Source organism: Lathyrus oleraceus, chromosome 7, assembly GCF_024323335.1.
Source record: "Lathyrus oleraceus cultivar Zhongwan6 chromosome 7, CAAS_Psat_ZW6_1.0, whole genome shotgun sequence".
Lineage (NCBI taxonomy): Eukaryota > Viridiplantae > Streptophyta > Magnoliopsida > Fabales > Fabaceae > Lathyrus > Lathyrus oleraceus.
This window is the reverse complement of record NC_066585.1, coordinates 198,202,515-198,222,961: the sequence shown is the minus strand read 5'-3', so window position 1 is coordinate 198,222,961 and position 20,447 is coordinate 198,202,515. Positions and strand designations below refer to the sequence as shown.

At 35.9% G+C, this 20,447-nt stretch overlaps 1 protein-coding gene across 1 annotated transcript; it reads left to right on the top strand.

The window, feature by feature from the left end:
- The first annotated feature begins 3,708 nt into the window (after positions 1-3,708).
- LOC127102898 (uncharacterized) lies at positions 3,709-4,698 on the top strand. Its single transcript, XM_051040218.1, has 2 exons — positions 3,709-3,986; positions 4,140-4,698. The coding sequence occupies exons 1-2, from the start codon at positions 3,709-3,711 to the stop codon at positions 4,696-4,698; spliced, it is 837 nt and encodes a 278-aa protein (XP_050896175.1).
- The last annotated feature ends 15,749 nt before the right edge of the window (positions 4,699-20,447 follow it).

Below are 20,447 nucleotides of genomic sequence, written 5' to 3'. Positions count from 1 at the left end.
TCATATGGACCTAATGGGACCTATGCAGGTTGAGAGCCTTGCAGGGAAAAGGTATGTCTATGTTATTGTTGACGACTTTTCAAGGTTCACATGGGTGAACTTCATCAAAGAAAAATATGATGATTTTGAGGTGTTCAAAGATCTATGTCAAAGGATTCAAAGAGAGAAAGAAAGTGAAATCATCAGGATTTGAAGTGACCATGGGAAAGAATTTGAAAACAACATATTTGTTGATTTCTGCTCCTCTGAAGGCATTGGGCATGAGTTCTCGTCTCCTATAACCCCACAACAAAACGAGGTTATGAGACGCAAGAACATAACTCTCCAAGTGTCATCCAGAGTCATGCTTCATGCCAAGTATCTTCCCTATCATTTCTGGGCTGAAGCAATGAATACTGCCTGCTATATTCACAACAGAGTCACCCTAAGAACCGGAACCTCAATCATTCTCTATGAGTTATGTAAAGGAAGGAAGCCCATAATCAAATACTTTCACGTATTTAGAAGCAAATGCTATATTTTAGCTGACTGTGAACAAAGAAGAAAGATGTATCCCAAGAGTGATAAAGGTATATTTCTGGGATACTCTACAAATAGCAGAGCCTATAAAGTCTTTAATTCCAGAACCAAAGCCATGATGGAATCCATCAATGTGGTAGTGGATGATAATACCTCATAAAAGGGGACACATGTTGAATCTAATGTCGAGACATCATTTCAGCAGATCAACCCAACTGAAAATGAGGAAGTGATTGAATCAGATAGTGAATCAGGAGGTGTTGAACCTGATAACCTTCAAGTCAACAAAGGTGCCTCCATCATAATACAAAAATACCATTCAAGATATCTCATAATTGGAAACCTTAATGAAGGAGTCACCACTAGATCTAGAAATGTGATCTAAAATGCATGCTTTTTTCTAAGTTTGAACCTAAAAATGTGAAGGAATCTTTGATTGACGAATTCTGGATCAATGCAATGCAAGAGGAATTGGGTCAATTCATAAGAAATGAAGCAAGAGACTTAGTTCCTATACCTAAAAGAATGAATTTTATTGGCACTAAGTGGTTCTACAAGAATAAATTTAATGAAAAAGGGACTGTGACCATAAACAAAGCCAGACTTGTTGCTCAAGGATACACTCAAATTGAAGGGGTCGATTTTGATGAGACATTTTCCTCTGTAGATCGCCTTGAGTCAATCAGACTTTTGTTAGGAGTGGTCTGCCTTCTTAAATTCAAATTATTTCAAATGGATGTAAAAAGTGCCTTATTAAATAGGTACTTAAATGAAGAAGTCTATGTATAGCAGCCCAAGGGATTCATAGATCCTATCTCTCCAGATCATGTTTACGAATTGAGGAAAGCTCTATATGGTTTAAAGTAAGCACCTATGGCTTGGTATGAAAGGCTCACTGAGTACCTTGTCAACAATTGATACAGGAAATGAGGAACAAGCAAAACTCTATTTGCAAAATAAGAACATGGTAAACTCATGATAGCTCAAATATATATTGATGACATTGTGTTTGGAGGGATGTCAAACCAGATGGTACACCATTTTGTTAAACAAATGCAACCTGAGTTTGAAATGAGTCTCGTTGGTGAACTGCCATACTTTATGGGGCTCCAAGTCAGACATATGGATGACATTATCTTTATCTCCCAAAGCAAGTATGCCAAGAACATAGTGAAAACGTTTGGCATGGACAATGCAAGCCATAAAAGGACACCAATACTAACTCATTTAAAAATAACCAAAGATGAAAAAGGAAAAAAATATGGATCAAAGCCTATACATGAGTATGATTGGTAGTCTACTTTATCTCACAACTAGCAGATCTGATATTACATTTGTTGTAGGAGTCTGTGCTAGATATCAATTTGAACCCAAAATGAGTCACATTACTCAAGTTAAAAGGATTCTGAAGTATATCAATGGAACCGGTGAATATGGAATGTTTTATTCTCACAATGCAAACTCTTTACTGACTGGATACCATGATGTTGATTGGGCAGGTAGTGCTGATAATAGAAAAAACACTTCTGAAGGGTGTTTCTTCTTGGGAAATAATCTAATATCTTGGTTTTGTAAGAGAAGCAAAATAGTGTGTCCTTATCCACAACCGAGACTGAATATATTATTGTTGGAAGTAGTTGTTATCAGTTGATTTGGATGAAACAAATGTTAGAAGAATACAACGTCCAACAAGATGTCATGACATTGTACCGTGACAACCTAAGTGCTATTAACATCTCCAAGAACCCTATTCAGCATAGCAGAACTAAGCATATTGATATCCCATATCACTTTATTAGGGATCTGGTGGAAGAGAAAATTGTCACTCTTGAGCATGTAACTACTGAAAAGCAACTGGCAAACATTTTTGCAAAAGCCCTATATGCAAGTAAATTCGAAAAACTAAGGGACGATTTGGGCATTTGTATGCTTGAAGATTTATAGCAATTACTGAAGCAGGGAAGAAGAAATCGATTTTTCTCTTCCCTTCACTTAACTGTGCGTAAAACTCAAAGTCCATCATTACACATCCTTCTTATTTTCCAACACGGCACCCTCACGCTAACCTTTGCACTCTCTCTCTCTCCAACGCATTCTCAGACAACTTCATCTCTCCATCACCTCTTTACTAAAATCATCCAAAATATCACAACCTTCTGTCTCCACTCCAAGCAAATCTTCCAAAGAGCATGCAAACCCTAATAATAGTGGCACTGTAATAGATCTCTCAGATGTCATCACTGATGTTGTTCCTCTCTCAATCGTTGTTGTCCATGCAACCCCCGTGAGAAAGGCCAGAACTTCTTCCTCAAGAAAAAGAAAACCTACTAAAGTAAGTACCTCTTCCACTCCCTTCATAACTGTGAGAAATATGAATGATCCTCAACCTTCCACTGGTGTGAATAAACCCATGTCCATGACTAGCTTGTATCTTGATCCCATCAACATTGAACCTAATGTTGGTATGAATGAAGATTGCTCCGCTGCGACAAATGTTATTGAAAACGTTAAAGATTATGGAACCAACAATAAACTTAGATCTGTTACTACCTTAAGTAAATCTAGCATGATCGTTTGTGATAGAGACGATGTTGATAAGAACATCCGGGTGCTGATTTCTTAGGTTTTTGGGATTGACCCCAAGATCAATGTTGTGCCGAATGTCTCCACATCCTTGGCCTAACCGGATAACAATTATGAGAACCCCAGAAATAATCCTAATGTGCATGATCCTACTCTATCTCTCCTGAGAAATCTCAAGACAAAGAAAGGTTAGAAGGTATTCTTAATGAACTGGGCAACAAAGATAACAACCCAGTTGATCAACCCACTGACATTGGTAATAATGAGGAATTGGACTCTGATGATGGTCCTATCGGGCAAAGATTGGCTCCTAGCATATCTAAACGGTTGAAGAATAGGAAGGGTCAAGTTGTTGGGTCCTCCAACACTCCCTCCAAATCTGTTAGGAAGAAGGCTAATATTGGTCCCACTAAAAGATGGAGCAAGGTGGTTACTTCTACACCTAAGAAGAAGTCTTTGAAAAGGAAGGAAGTTCCTACTGAATCTGATTAGGATATCGAACATAATATTCAAGACATCATCTCCACTTCCAGAAAGCAAGCCTCTGGGAAGAAGATTCCATTAAACATTCCTAAAGTACCACTTGACAACATCTCTTTTCACTCTATGGAAAATGTTGAAAAATGGAAATATGTTTATCAAATAAGGTTATCATTAGAAAGGGAATTGGGGAAGGATGTATTTGAATGTAAAAAGGTGCTGAGTCTAATTCAAGAAGCTGGTCTGATGAAAATTGTAACAGGTTATGGGAAGTGCTATGTGATGCTGATCAAAGAATTTATTATGAACATCTCCAAAGAGTGTGACAACAAAAGGAGCAAGGAATTTAGAAAAGCGTATGTTAGAGTTAGATGTGTGGATTTTTCTCCTGAAATAGTCAACAGGTTCTTGGGAAGAAATGAAGAAGAACAAGCTGAAATTGAAGTTTCAAACAATGTCATATGCAAAGAGATCACAACCAAGCAAGTAAAGGAATGACCAAGGAAAGGAAAATTGTCTACTAGTGCCTTAAGTGTCAAGTATGTTGTTCTCCATAGAATTGGAGCTGCTAATTGGGTTCCTACCAATCACACCTCCAATATAGCTACTGGGCTAGGTAAGTTCATCTACATTGTTGGGACCAAGTCAAATTTTGATTTTGCGGCTTATGTTTTTTATCAGACTATGAAACATGTTGCATCTTATCCTGTTAAATTGCCAATAGCTTTTCCCTATTTGATTTGTGGAGTTATCCTGAGTCAACACCCTAGCATATTGATCAATTTTGACAGTACTTGCAAAATGGACCCTTCTCTCTCATTGCATTATAGACTGTTCACTAGGAAACATGTCCCAGACATTGTCATGACATCTGGACATACTTCTTCAAGGTCCACTGACAGAACAATCATTCTTACTGAGCTGGAAGACACCTGTAAGACTTTGGATGAGAATATAAAGAATTATACTGAAAGTAAATGCAAACTTGAAATGTTAATTAAGGCTCTTTCTGAAGAGGAAGGTGGTGAGAAAGCTGATAGAACTGATGATGAAAAGGATAATAAAGACAGAACTACTACTAGTGATGAGGAAGAGACTAACAGTGATGAAGATTAATGTTCTATAGTTCTTTTGTGTGTTGTTCCTGAATTTGTTGTTTTTTGTGGGATGTGCCATGGATTCTTTTTTGTGCACCCTTAAGTACTTATTGGTTTATAACCCTCTTAATCTTGTGTGTCTGACTTTGATGGTATGGTAATTGTGTTTTGTTTTGATAACTTTATGGCTAAAAGGGGGAGTAGTTAGTGTGTTTTGATTGTGTTGGACTGGTATGTTTGTTTGGATGAGTTGCTCTTTAAGGGGGAGCATATGCAGGTATGTAGAGGGAGTCTCCCATGAGGAAACTCAACCTGTTGTTCTGATACTCATCAGGAGCGCCTGATCTGGTGATCTAGTTCTGCTGTTCATGATGTCAGGAACAATGTCCTGACATCCTGTATAAGATAGAAGGATCTTTTTTCTTGTGCGCCTTTATTTTTTATAGTGTGAGGCCTGTTGATTTGATGTGCTTGCCTCTGTTGACTGTATGGTAAAGGATGCTATATGCTTTCTTGTTGATACACATCCCCGTGTCTATCCCTTCTATTTATTGACAGCTGACCATTGCAAAGATTGTTTTATCCAAAAATTTCCAAAGGAGGAGATTGTTAGGTTTGTCTTTTGGTGATTGGCTGCTTTTTTAGAAAAACAAGTATTTGCAAGATATTGAACAAGATGTCCTAACATGTTGCTTCAACATTCTACATAATCCATCTTGCGTTAGTTATGAGATTTAGTATCTTTAATTGTGCTTCCTACAAATTCTCTAAAGATTTAGTTTTTGTAATCTATTGCGCGTGTGATTGAAGAAGATTGTATCTTGACTTGTACACGAAGGAAATAATGTCAAGACATATTAGGAAACATTTGATTTAATGAGAATCATATATTTAGAAGATTGAGAAGAGATCTTGGATCTGCTTCACATCAAAGACCGAAGCCCATGCGTATCACTTCTATATATAGAGGAGTTCTTAACCTAGAAATGTATCGAAGTAGTGTAGAATTGTGTTATCATTAGGGTTTCATGTATGTGTTTTATATGAGCGATTCGAGTATCACATTGATACTTGAATTGAACTGAGTGTATTGAGTTATAATTTACTACCCCTCAGAAGATTTTAAGCAAGAGTGGATTATGCTTTTCTGCTGTGTATTATCTTGTGATTGAGGGAAGTGAGAGGGGTCTCATATCTAGGGTTGCTCTAGATATAAACATCCACAAGTAGAGATTAGGAGAGAGGTTTGTAAACACTGAGGTTGTTCAGGACTTCAAACTAAGTATGTGATAGTGGATTTCCTTCCTGGCTTGGTAGCCCCCAAATGTAGGTGACGTTGCACCAAACTGGGTTAACAACTACGTGTGTTATTTACTGTTTTCTTTATCCTGCTATTGTCTGTTGTGTGATAATATACAGACCCTGAGGTCGAGACATCATGTTCGACATCAGGGATCTGTTTACCAGAGTTTCAATCTACTTACATGCGATTCGACCTTATGATCAACATCCCTTAGACCCAAGAGGATGATCAATATGGATAATGTTCCTGGAGAGTTTACCTCTTTGACCTCTAGTTAGGGCTCAAATTGTTCTTCCCATCTACTCTTTCCTTTGGAACAACAAAGTCGGGAGGATATCAGAGGTAGCTACCAGAATCCATGATGCCTTCTCCTCAAGCTTATAGTCGATGAATTCCATTCACCTTTTTTGGCCTGACTACAGGGATGTGATTGTCAGCTTATATAAGTTGGGTAATGTCTATCGAGGGATGTTTTTGATAAAAAACTCGTTTGGACCCCGACTCCAGAGGAACAATTGAACTTACCAGGCAGACTGTATCTGCGATCACGCGTCTCTGCTCCCTATTTGATGCCCTTGGGCTGAACCTCCTGGATAGGTCTGAACCAAGCAATAAGGGAAACATCAGATCCAATCTAAGAAAAGTCAGTCCATCGGTCAGAGATCCTTTAATACCTATAAAAGGTGCTTCTAAACTAGATCCATCTCCGACGTTAATTATGAGCTCGTTATATCCCGGTGTAATTAACTATGAACTCATGGTATCTTTGGCACCGCCATGGTGAGTACTATGTTACCAGCCAAAAGTGTCAGCGATGTTACACCAGAGAATGGATCTTGAACTTTCTGCATGATCTTTAAGGAAATTTCCTCCAGCCTCTGGTATAGATCTAAACCTGGATCTAGGATCCTTCCTTATTTTGCTTTTATGGAGTTATAGGGGGAATCATAAATTTAAGAAACCAAGGAATCGTATTTGAATGGTGATTGATTGAATCGACTGTGTAAGATCATTATGTTCGCTTGTATGGGTTCTCGATTATGAGATCTAAAGAGGTTGTGAGTGATGGAGTTGGAAAGCGGACATGAATTCATGGAAATCATATGAATTAAAAGTTATTTCCCATAAATGGAGCCACTATTCTATTCAGGAACTAGAAGTGGATGCAGTTGGAGAACTGATGATGTTGAACAATGGTGTTGATCTTCTTTACGATGACACGAGGTGGACCTGCATAGTTAGCACTCCAACACCTAAGTCAGTTCAAGATGAGTGTAATGAAAAGTGCTGATCAAATAATGTACATTTACCTTATCATTTGAACTTATTTTTATACCTTGGGTCAAGTGGAGTGGATTTGAGATGAATTAGGCCTTGATCATTTGGGCCTTTGGCTGGCCTAGAATAAAATCGATTCAAACAACAATCTGAATTAATTCAAAATGATGTTTTTCAAATTCATGATTTTATTCTATTTGTTGGAATCGATTCACACATCAATTATAATCGATTCAATTAGATTTTTCCAAACTCTTATTTTCCTTTTATTTGCTTAAATCGATTCACATACCTGTTGGAATCAATATGATTAACAGTTTGATAATTCATGATTTACCTTTGTTTATAGGATTTGATTCACATGTTGGAAGGATCCAATTCTAAGATTTTATTTGGATTTGATTCCATTATCTTTTGACCTTGATTAGATAAAGCAATTTTCCAACATTGGAATTGATTCATTACAAACTTTGATCAAATTCATTTAAGTCTATTTTCTCATATTTTGTGCACTATCTCGTGCAATTTTAAAAATTATTTCCATTTCATACATTCACAAATTAATGAGAAGCTATTATCAAAAGAGCAAGATCAAATGATTTTCTATGAGAAAAAGCTTTGAAACTACAACTTCCTTTTTTCTCAAATCTTTATCTTCATCATTTTCATGGATACTTATCATGTTGTTTGTGTGTATGATAAGGGATTGTGAGAAGCCATTAGTGATCTAATTGTGCATTTTGGTGTGTGTGTAGATTTCATAGTAAGCGTTTGATCTTGAGGAAATTAAGATTTTCATTGAAGAAAAAGAGAAGGAGTCTTTTCTCCATAGGTGTGGAGTTTTACTTTATGATTATATTAACATGTTGAAGAAGAAGTACTCAAGGCTTGAAATTTAGGATCAAGTGAAGATCAATAAGTTTTCAAGGTAGAAGGAAAGAACTCAAGGTTTGAAGCTTGGGATTTAGTAAAGATCAATGAGTATTAAAAGTGTAGGTCTCTCAAAAGTTAAAGATGGTGATCGAGTGAAGATCACAAGTGAGAAGCAACAAAAAGACAAATTGGATTATTATAATTTATATTTGTTTCAATTGAATTGTTGAAACCGAAACCTAAATTAACAAATATAGTGAAATATTTTTTTCCAATGATTCACCGTCAAATATTGGATTAGATGCATGCGAGGATGATATCAATGAATATATATAAACCCTTGCTCTATCTCTAGTTTATATTTCTTGCATGCTTGTGTTAGCTATTGGATTTATTGTTTTATCTAGAATTACATGCTTCATAGATTTATTGTATTCATAGTTTTAATTTGTATAAGACTAGGTTTTATTAGAATTAGATTTCTAAATGTTCACGTTGTACTTGTCAAAAAGTACAAACGTGTGTGGTACCACTAAGCTAGATGAAGTGACCAGAGGCCTTAGTAATTTTCTGGTGGTGTTTTATGGACATGGAGAGAGCAAGCTCATGTGTGGTGAGAATATTTGTGTTTATCCAATATTCTGAGTATGTTATGACCCCCCTTATCAAAACTAAGGTTGGGATATTTATAGAGGTGCATGGACCTAGAATTCAAAAACCCCTAAGAAGTAGTAACTGCTCCCCCCTTGACTAAGAGAGGCTGTTGATTGTCTATTTCTTAGAGAGTCATGGTTTAACTTCGTACACATAGCCATTGGATAGATAAATAGTATTACCCATGTCCACCTTTAAGGAAAACCTTTGTTCCATGTAAAGGATATGCCCTGGGCGACATCTCATGGGGCGGTTGCCCAACATATCACATAGGTCACCCTATTTGGGCACCCTAACAAATATATCATTACACATTCCCTCAAACACATGGACTTGGATAGGAAAAGTGTTTTAAGCACCTTCTTTCCTTTGTTTAGGATTTATTGTGATGGGTGAGTCCCTTTGTAAGACCCTAATTTCGACCCTAAAATCCCTTATGTTATCTCATCATTTGCATTGGCTTTGGGATCACATCTTATCATCCTCCTTACCCCTCATTCATTGGGTTTGCATTGGGAGAGATCACCAAGCACATTTGATTGTATCATACTTTATTTTTATTTTTTTACTAACCAAAATACAAAAATATGTCCATGTATAGCTTTATCTCTTTTGTAGGTAGTGTGTGCATCCTACGCCCTATCAAGCTCACAACTCAGGTTTGAGACCCTCAGTGCAAGGAGATCAATCAAGAAATTGTACATATTGGTTCTAAGCATCATATATGTATCCCCATGTTCTTTATTTGTCAATTTGATCAAGAATTCATCAAGAGATTGAAGTTTGTTTGCCTTGGAAGCCCTAATTCATATGGGTATCTTGTGTGACTTTCTCAACAAGTTTATTTAACATTTGGTCAAACATATCAAGGTATACTTCATCATACATCATATTATGCATATATGATCCTCCATGAGTCCAAAAGATCGAGATAACTTCAAGTTTGTAAGTTGGTTCAAAGAGGTTGACCAGAGAAAGTCAACTGGTCAAAATTGGGATTCCCTAGACCCCATCTCCTACAATTTTTGTCATATGAAAACGATTCCAAGAGAAAAGTTACTCTTTATTACATTCCAAACAACTTTAATATTGACATTATGAGCTAGTTTTTCTTAGAAAGTCATTTTTTATGGTGAAAGGTTATAGGTCATTTAGTCTGTGCCCTAGTTAGGAGGTCAACTTCCAAAGACCATAACTTGCTCAATTGTTTTGAGGTGAAGGACATCCAAGTTTCATGATCAAATTCAATATGTCTTATCCAACTTTTATTCTTTGAGAAATTTCAAATTCAACTTGCAAGGGCATGTGCGAAGAGGAAACATTATAGGTCATTTTGGGCCATTACCATTGAACAAGCAATTTTCCTCAACTTCTAAAATGCATAATTAAAAAGGGATGAAAGAGATACAACTTTGGTGAAGAAACCATTTCCATTTGAAGCTCATATCAAAAATTTTCAAGGTGGAAGAAGTGGTCATTTGACTTGGTACTTAGAAAAATTTCAATTATGTTTGATTTCTCCAACTTCCACCTTAAAATTCATCATGATCCAAGCTTCAAATGGAAAAGTGTTAAATATCAAAGTTTTTCCCCTTGATGTCACCTTTTCAAAAAGTCCAATATCACTTCATTTGGATAATATTTAAGGGACTTGCGCATGGTTCCTTTCATAGTTTTGTTTTGGCAAGATTTGAATTCAATTGACCATTTCCTTTTGCATGCTTACATGTTATTGTTTCGGGATCCATTATGCACGAATTGGGGTGATATCACATCATGAATTGGGCCCAAATCATTGCCCATTCATCCATGCACCAAAGTTGCTAAAATTGGCAAAATTTCAAAGTGTGAAAAACAACTTACTATGCCATATATACATAACCATTGTGATCAGAATGAGGATCCATGCTTGCCCAAGCTTTAAACCACTACTTCCCTAGCTTCCGTTAAAGGATAAACTTGAATATTTCACTTGAAATCGAGTTTAAATTCTCCTTCTGTTTTGAGATTGAAACTCCAAGAATCCAAGCCCCTTCTAGAGTCGAGCCAAGGCAAATTGGAAGCAAGGTCAAACCAGATTCAAGCTACCCGAAGGTAATTTTTCAGAAACTTTGAGCCTTCGATTCTCTCTCAATTCTTCACCCCTCTCTTTGATTTTTGGTTGGCTGAAGTCCTACCAATGTAGGCAACAAGATTGAGTTGTTTTGAGGTCAAATCAGAGAAACTCAGATCATGAACCTCAAATTTCAAATCCACGTATCTTTCAATATACTTGGAATGAGATGAAATGGAGGTCAGATTCAAGCTCTTGAGCATTTTTCCTTTAAGATCATGTCCACACTTTTTATTTTGGTGAAGGTTGGTGGTGGACCAGTCCGGTGAGGTCCACCGGAGAAGAAGACCGGAGCTAGGGCTCTGGTGGTGTTTTGGCACTCTCCCAACCTTCTGATTCATTTGAAATATTTTAATCTTGACCGCTCCTTGTGAATACCATCCATATGACGCGTTGAATGAGGTGTATGCTATGAAGCGCATGCGTGGCCATCAAATCTACCACCTCAATTAATGAGGGAGATCTGATGGCCCTTGTTTTTTTTTTGTATTTTCTGAATTTTCATTTAATAGTCTTATTTTGTTTAATTCATAATAAATCCATTTTTAATCCAAAAAATATGGAAATTTCACCAAAAATCTTTAAATATATTTCTCTTCCATATTCTAAAATTAAATTATTGTTTTGGATTAGTTTTGGTATTTTTCATGAATTAAGTTTTTGTGTGCATATTTTTAATTGTTTTAAAATACTTCCGACTTTCTAAAAATTGTGAAAATTTTTGTCTAAGGCCCATTGACCTTTTTTGACCTAGGATAAATTCTTTGGTCATTTATTTGGTGTTTTGAAGGGATTTTAGGTTTTGTCCAAATTAAACTGCATTTTGATTCATTTTTAATGTGATTTTTAATTGATTAAAAATTTTGTTGTGCCATTTTTATGGTCTTGTGATGTTTGACTTTCTGTTTGGGCCTTGGTCATGGTTGATTTGAATTTTGTTTGATCAAAACATTGGATTTAGGGGATTGATGAAATGTACATTTCATCTCCCAAAATGAATGAATGGTATTGATTGGATGAAATTCCTCTCATGGTCAATTTATGTTTCTATTTCCCCTTCCCTCTTCATCTTCATCCCTATTCTTCCCCATTCTCTCATTGACCAATAGAATCTCTAATGTCTAAATGCTAATTGATTCATCAATGACTCTGTGTCAGATGAATCAATACAAGTTTGATTGAGATAGATCCCTCCCATTTGCTTTTAGTGTGTGGTATGTTTTAGGAGTTTGGTTCTTTGTACCAAATCTCTAACATGAATTAACACTTATATTTTTATTGCCCGACCTCAGATAGTTGTGACTTCTACATAAGTCCAATTATGATTGCTTAACATAGAGCTAAATTTGACCCTCAAAGAATATCATTCTAGTAAGTGAGATTGTAAGTCTCCCATTCTTCACGACATTATGTGGAAACTTGACCTTTTATCCTTTCATGAGAGCTAGTGGCATACTTGTTGAATCATCCAAGTTGGATCCCTTCTCATGGAAGATGTCTTGGTTTAAGGATTTATACTTGTGAATGAATGGTTAAGTGTTCTCCAAAGAATGACTTAACAAAATTAAACTCATCACTAAAATTTAACTAACCATTGACTAACTCTTATCCATTATGCTTTTACTTTCAAGTCATTTACTTTATGCAATTTAAATTTCAAGTACCTTTATCATTCATTGCCATTTACATTCCATGCAACTTCTTTATATTTCAAGTCCTTTTCACTTTGCTCATTTGAGCCATATCTTGTGATCATATATTGTTTGTTTGCCTCTATTTTGCTTGTGGTCTTAGGACCCTAAAACACCTAATAATAACAAAAACCCTAAAAAACATTTGATGGACTGTTGGGACTTGATTTAAGCTTTTAGACTTAGAACTAGGCAACATTCTCTATGCTAAAGGACTTGGCTAATGCCAACATCTGAGACTAAGCTATCTTTGTAAGTGACTTTCATCTGATGCAAGACCTTGGATCTCTTTGATTCATCTACTACTTTATCTCTATGCTTAATTGTTTTTTTGTTATGGTCTATGTCTGATTTTATTCTAAGTTGATCAAGGAATATTTCATCTTCTACATTGGAAGACACTGAAGACTGCTAGCTATTGGAATGCTTGCTTGGATATGGTTATCTTTATTTGATGCCTTGATCTTTATTGATGTATGGATATTGCTCATTGCTTATTGTTTATTGCTTGTTGCTTGATTAAAGTCCAAAGGATAATAGGTTTCTATATGACATTCTTGTCTGTTGGATTGCATCCCATAGGTCAGATCTTTTCAACTCTTAACTTTTAATTTTTTGCTTAGGTTAGCCTCTTCATGTCCTCCCACTTATTTAATTTCAAAATCTATCCCTCTTTTCAAAACTTTCTTTTTTTTGTAAATTTCAAACTTAGGCATGTTTTAATGATTAGAAACTTTGGCCTTACACCATTGAATTTTTAAACTTCTTTTCTTAAATCAAATTTGTAAATAAACTTAACCATATTGACTTAAATTTCAAAAGTAAAAATAAATAAAAACACCATTCAAATCTTTGGCTTTTTATGCCCCTTTTACTTAAACTTTTTGTTAAAATCAATTCACCAACTTCTTTGAAATTTTCACCACGAACTACGAGGTTTTGATCCCTAATTTTTATGTTGGTACGTAGGCATAAGACCGAAAGTCTTGTCAAACACAAAAAGATAATCAATGAATTATTTTCTAATCCCCACACTCTATATTTTATCAAACATCATTTATACCCAAAAACATATGCACACAAAAAAAGGCTCCCTAGTGTAAGATCCCAATTTTGACCCTAAGATCCCTCATGCTACCTCATCATATGCATTGGCATTGGGATCACATCTGGGCATCCTCCTTACCCCTCATTCATTGGGTTTGCATTGGGAGAGATCACCAAGCATCATTTGATTGTATCATACTTTGTATTTTATCATTTTTACTAACCAAAATACCAAAAATATGTCTTTGTATAATCTAATTCTTTTGTAGGTAGGGCACATGCTCACCTTTAATCTATCAAGCTCACATCTAGGGTTTAAGATCCTCAGTACAAGGAGTTCAATCAAGAATTGGTTTACTGTGGATCTAAGCATCATATATGAATCCCTATGGTCTTTACATGTTATTTTGATCAAGAAAGCATCAAGAGTTTGGAGTTGGTTTGCCTTGGAAACCCTAATTCATCTGGGTATCTTTTGTGACTTCTTCAACAAGCTTCTTCAATCATTGATCAAATAATTCAAGGGATACTTAAAATTTCACTATATTATGAATATATGATCCTCCTTGAGTCCTAAAAGTCAAGAGAATGTCAAGCTAGCAAGTTGGTTCATGATGGTTGATCAGAGAAAGTCAACTGGTCAAAACTGGGGTTCCCTAGACCCTATCTCCTATAATTTTTGTCCTATGAAAATGATTCCAAGAGAAAAGTTACTTTAAAAGAGCCTAAAAACAACTTTCATGTTAAAGTCAAGAGCTAGTTTTTATTGAAAAGGCATTTTTTATGGTTAAAGATTATAGGTCATTTTGTCTAAACCCTAATTTGGAGGTCAATTTCCCAAGGCCATAACTTGCTCAATTTTTATTAGATGAAAGATATTCAAGTTTCACAGTCAAATTCAAGATGTCTACTTCAAATTTTATGTTTGTAGTAAGATAAAACTAAAATTTTAAATGCATGTGATATGAGGATACATTATAGGTCATTTTGAACCAATGCCATTGAACAAGTGATTTTCCTCAACTTCAAAAATGCATAAGTCCTGCATGCTAAATCCAAATGAGGTCAAATTTGTGACCATTTTGAATAACTTTGAGAGAGATACAACTTTGATGAAGGAAATTTTCTCATTTTAAGCTCACATAATAAGTTAGCCAAGGTGGAAGAAGTGAACATATAGCTTGACACTTAGAATTTTTTTGATATGTTTGATTTTCCAAACTTCCACCTCAAAATTCATCATGATCCAAGCTTCAAATGAAAAAGTGTTCAACATGAAAGTTGTTCCGATTGATCTAACATTTCCAAAAAGTCCAATTTCATCCCATTTGGATAAGGTATGAGTGACTTGCACATAGCTTGAACTTGGACCACCATTTGGCATAAGTGAACTTGAATCTTCCATACACAAATGCATGGCCTTTCCACATGACTTCAGCAATGTTTGTACTTAATTTTGGACCAGAAGGAATGATTACATGGGCCTATCATACTCCCATGCATCCATGCAAGCAAGTTACTATTTTTGAAATTTGAATCAAGTGTGCAATTAGCAATGCCTTAGCTATAAATAGAGACCATTGCCTTCAGAAATAGGGACCTCGACGCGCCAACTTTGAATCTTCAACTCTAAACCCTCTCATTGAAAGGATAAACTTGAGGATTTCCATTGGAAATCGAGTTTGAATCTCCACTGTTTTGAGATTCAAATCTCCAAGTGTCCTGCTTCCTTTTTGATTCAATTCCATTCCGTCAAGTGTCCAGAGCAAGGACAAGTGCAATTGGAAGCAAGATCGTGTTCATCCAGACCTACAGTGAAGGTGAATTTCTCAAATTTTCATCTCTTCGATTCTCATTTAATACTCCATAATTCTTCTTGATTTTTGGTTGTCTGAAGTCCTACCACTATAGGCAACAAGATTGAGTTGCTTCGAGGTCAAATTGAAGCAACTGAGATCATGATCCTCAAATTTCAACTCCCTGTATCTTTCAATATACTTGGAGTTAGGAGAAATTGAGGCCAAATTCGAGCTCCTGGGCATTTTTACTTTAAATTCATGTCCTTCCTTTTCATTTTGGTGATGGTTGAGGGTTGACCAGTCCGATGAGGTCCATCGGAGAAGAAGATCGGAGTTACAACTCCGGTGATGCATTGGCGTATCTTAGAACCATAGGATCAATCAATTTTATTTTAATCTTGAGCGTACAAACTGATTACCACGCGTGTGGAACAATGACCAGGGTCCATCATGGAGCGCACGCTCTGATCCACTTGATTTGCCACCTCAATTAATGAGGCAGGTCAAGTGGTCCACGTTTTTTGCTATTTTCTGAATCATTATTAATATTTTTCATGATTTAATTGTTTTTGTGAATATTTTTAATTGTTTAAAAATACTTTTAAGTTTCCAAAAATTATGAAATTTTTTCTCCAAGGTCTTTTGACCTTGTTTGACCTATGATAAATCTCATGGCCACTTATTTGGTGTTTTGATGAGGTTTTAGGATTTTGACCAACTATAATTTAATTTAATGCATTTTTTAATCGATTTTAATTGTTTAATTTCAAAATAAATTGTGTTGAGCTTTTGATATTGGCTTGTTGAGTTTGACTTGTGTTGTTGGGCCTTGGTCAAGGTTGATTTGACTTTGTTGAGTTAAAATCATTGGATTTAGGGAATTGATGAAATGCACATATTATCTCCCAAAATGAATGAATGATTTTAATTTGATAAAATTTCTTCTTTGACCACTTTGTGTTGATTCCATTTCCCCTCTCTCTTCATCTCAATCCCATTCTCTTCTCATTCCCTTTATGGACCTATGATATCTCTACATCCTAAGGCTAGTTGATTGGAAATTCAACATAAGTATGGATGAGATTAGGTCCACCCCTTTTGCATTTTCTCTTAAGTGTGGTATGTTTTAGGAGTATGGTTCATAATACCACATCTATAACATGCATTAACACTAAAATTTCTATTGCCCGACCTCAAATAGTTATGACTTCTACATAAGTCCAATTACGATTGCTTAACATAGCGCTAAATTTTTAACACAAAAGGCATAGCATTCTAGTAAGTGAGATTGTAAGTCTCCCCTCTTTCATGGTATTGTTTAAAAACTTGACATTTTTTCCTTCCTTTGGAAGATGTCTTGGTTCAAGGATCCATGCTTGTGAATAGTGGGTTGAGTGTTCTCAAAAGAATGACTTAAACAAAACAAGAGCAAAAGCAATACTAACCTCTAATCAACTAACAATTAACATTTAATTTCAAGTCATTTACTTTTCTGCACTTTAATTTTAAGTCTTTATTCATTCACCATTACTCATACCATTTAACTTGTTTACTTTAATGCCATTTCACTTTGCTCATTTGAGTCTTATCTTGTGATTATATTGTGATTGTATATACTTGTTTGTGTTTATGGTCTTTTGACTTTAATGTACATAATAACAATAAAAAACCCAAAAAAAGAATTTGTGTGGGTTGTTGGTTTTGATCTGAGACATTGGACTTAGAATTAGGCAACACTCCCTATGCAAAAGGACTTGGCCAATGCCAACTTTCATGAAATCAAGTGCTTGTGAATTGAAGCTTCATCTGATGCAAGTATTGAGTTCCTTTTTGAGCTCATATGCTACATGGTCTTATTGAAGCTGTTACTTTGAACTTGTGCATAAAGCCTATCTCTGATTTCATCTGATACATGGGAGTTATGAAGAAGATCATGGAGTTGCTAAGCTTGGATGTGGATATCTTTATTTAATGACTTGCTCTTCATCTTGCTATTTGTGTATTGATATTGCTTGATTCTAAAGTCCAAGGGAAATTGGGTTTCTATATGACATTCCTGTCTATTGGATTGCAACCCATGGGTCTGATCTTTTCAACTCTTAAATTTTAATTTTTGCTTAGGATTAGTCTCTTCATCTTCCCCCACTTCTTTAATTTCAAATATCTCTCTCCTTTTAAAATCTCCTTTGCTTGTGATTGCTAAACTTAGACCTTTTTACAAATTAGAAACTTTGGCCTTATGCCATTGCATTTTTAAACTTCTTTTTCTCAATCAAACTTGTAAATAAACTTAAGTATACTTGACCTAAAATTTCACAAGACAAAAAGAACTAACACTCATTCAAACCTTTTTGTGCCTTTTGTGCCTTTGTTAAAATTAAATTTTTGTTAAAAGCAATGCACTCACTTTGAAATTGATACCACGAACTACGAGGTTTTGATCCCTCATTTTTATGTTGGTACGTAGGCGCAAGTCCGAAGGTCTTGTCAAACACAAAAAAATAATTCATGAATTCTTTTCTCATCCATCCACTCCATTTATTGCAAACATCGTTTTGTACAAAAACACATATGCAGACAAGAAAGGGCTCCCTAGGAGTACCTATGACACTTTGGGTGATACACCTTCCCTCTGTGTAACCAACCCCCTTACCTGTAATCTCTGGCATTTTATTAGTTTTGATTTGAAAACTCATTATCTTTTGGGTTTTGTTCGTACTTTTCCTGTTTCCCTTGGAAACAATAAAAGTACGATGGCGACTCTGGTTTAATTGACGTCTAACTTATCCATAGCTTGATGGTCATGAATTTACCGCTACAGAAATTAAGTGGCGACTCTGCTGGGGAGTAGTGTCCAGTGGGTTTAACCTACCTTTTTGTGTGTATATAATTGTATATTTGATGTTTGTATATTTGTTTGTATGGTATAATATGCTGGTTGTGCTTTGTGATCTCTGAGTGGTGAGATAAGTTCTAACCCGAACTTGAGAGTAGTTAAGATAGGAGGATGGTATAGTCATGTTCGACTTATGTGGAGTAGTCCTTAACAAGTTGGCTTGAGACCCATCTACTCAGTGGAGACCCTTTTGGAGTTATGAATGTCACATAAGTTATTTGTGGTTAGGCATTACTTTCTCTGATTTGGGGCTCCGAGAATCTGAGAACCGTAGAACATTTAACCCCTCTTGGCATATTTAGGACGTAGTGCGGAAAATGTTCAAGTGTAGACTTGATAACAATTATTACATGATACTACACTCAGACGAGTTTCTCTTGAGAATATTATGGGTTGATGAGTCAGTCATCCTAACCTGTAATATCCGACATATGGAATTAAGACTCTGGGAACTTTTTAGAACATGATCTACAGGTTTTATCCTTAGTACACTCCTTTGGGATGGTTCTTACCCTGGCTCCATGCTAGTGACTCACAACAAGCCCTTGATTCTTGGTTGATCCAATCAAGTCTTGTCAATATCAATGGTGTTGGTGTAAGCCCTAGAGGCCAATACTTTTTGGTACTTGTATCGAATTATTTATTAATAATAAAAGGCATTTTCTTTATTATGGTTGATTAATAAAGTCCCTGGAATAGATAGTCCGTTTAATGTATTAAGTGTGACTTAATCATGAGAACACATTAAACATAAGGACACTATTCTTAAACTATCCGTAGTCGAGCTTTATTGTGAAGTGGGATAACATTAAAGCATTAAGACTATTATGTTTGTAGACTGATGATCACATCTCATGGATCATGGATAAAGAGTTATCAAGTCTTAAACATAGGTATGAATATTAGGAGTAATATTTATACCGGATTGACCCGCTATGAGAATACTATATATAAAGTTATGCAAAGTGTCATAAGTTATTCTCATGGTGATAATGGTGTATACCACTCTTCGACCTGAAACCACTATGGACCCTAGATGTGGAGTAGAGTGCTTTATTGCTGATCCAACGTTGTCCGTAACTGGATAACCATAAAGACAGTTGATGGGTACTCCACGAAGCATGCTGAGGGACATGAGTGACCTAGATGGAATTTGCCCATCCTGCATAACAGGATAAATGTCTATGGGCCCAATATTGAACTAGACAAGGATGACACGGTCTATGCCTTGTGTTCAATATAGACATAAGGGCAAAAGGGTAATTATACACATAATTATTATCACAGAAGGTTTTGTCAGATCACATGACATTTTCGTGTCTTGGGTAGCAGTGATGTGTTGCTAGATTCCGCTCACTGTTTATTATGTTAAATGCGTGATTTAATATAATTGTCAACGTCACGAAAACCTACAGGGTCACACACAAAGGACGGATTGATGAGAGATAGAGTAACTAAGGAATACCGTAAGGTACGGTGCCCTTAAGTGAATTATAGAACATCGTAAGGTACGATGTACTTGAGTAGAATACGAAATATGGTAAGGTACCATGGGCTTAAGTGATTTTGGGCATATTATAAGATATGGGCCAAAATACACTTAAGTGGGCTTTTTAGCTTGAAGCCCACACAAGTGGTTCTATAAATAGAACCCTTGTGCAGAAGCATTCATTGCGGTTGCATTATTTTCGTTTTCTCTCTCTCTCTCTCTCTCTCTCTCTCACACACACACACACACACACACACTCAAAGCCTTCATTCGTACCAGCTAGCACTGAGATTGAAGGAATCCGTTCGTGTGGACTGAGTAGAGACGTTGTCATCGTTCAACGTTCGTGATCGCTCCGTGGATCTGCACCGAAGGTTTTGATCGTCACAAGAGATCTGCACCAAAGGTTTCAATCGTCACAAGAGGTAAATATTCTATCACTGATCATGACCATTCGTAAGGATCTCTAAAGGAGAAATTTTTTATTTCCGCTGCGTTTTGGATCGCGATTCTCCTTCAGTGGTATCAGAGCCACTTACGAAACCATGACTTGGATAGCTGTTTATTTTCTGTATTAATATGATTAAAAGACAGAATGAATCAATTAATTAAACGGGTAATTAAA

Coding starts and splice junctions, on each gene's coding strand:
- LOC127102898 (XM_051040218.1), top strand. CDS start 3,709: ATGGAAAATGTTGAAAAATGGAAATATGTTTATCAAATAAGGTTATCA. Junction 3,987..4,139: donor TCTCCTGAAATAGTCAACAG/GTTCTTGGGAAG, acceptor TGTTCTCCATAG/AATTGGAGCTGCTAATTGGG.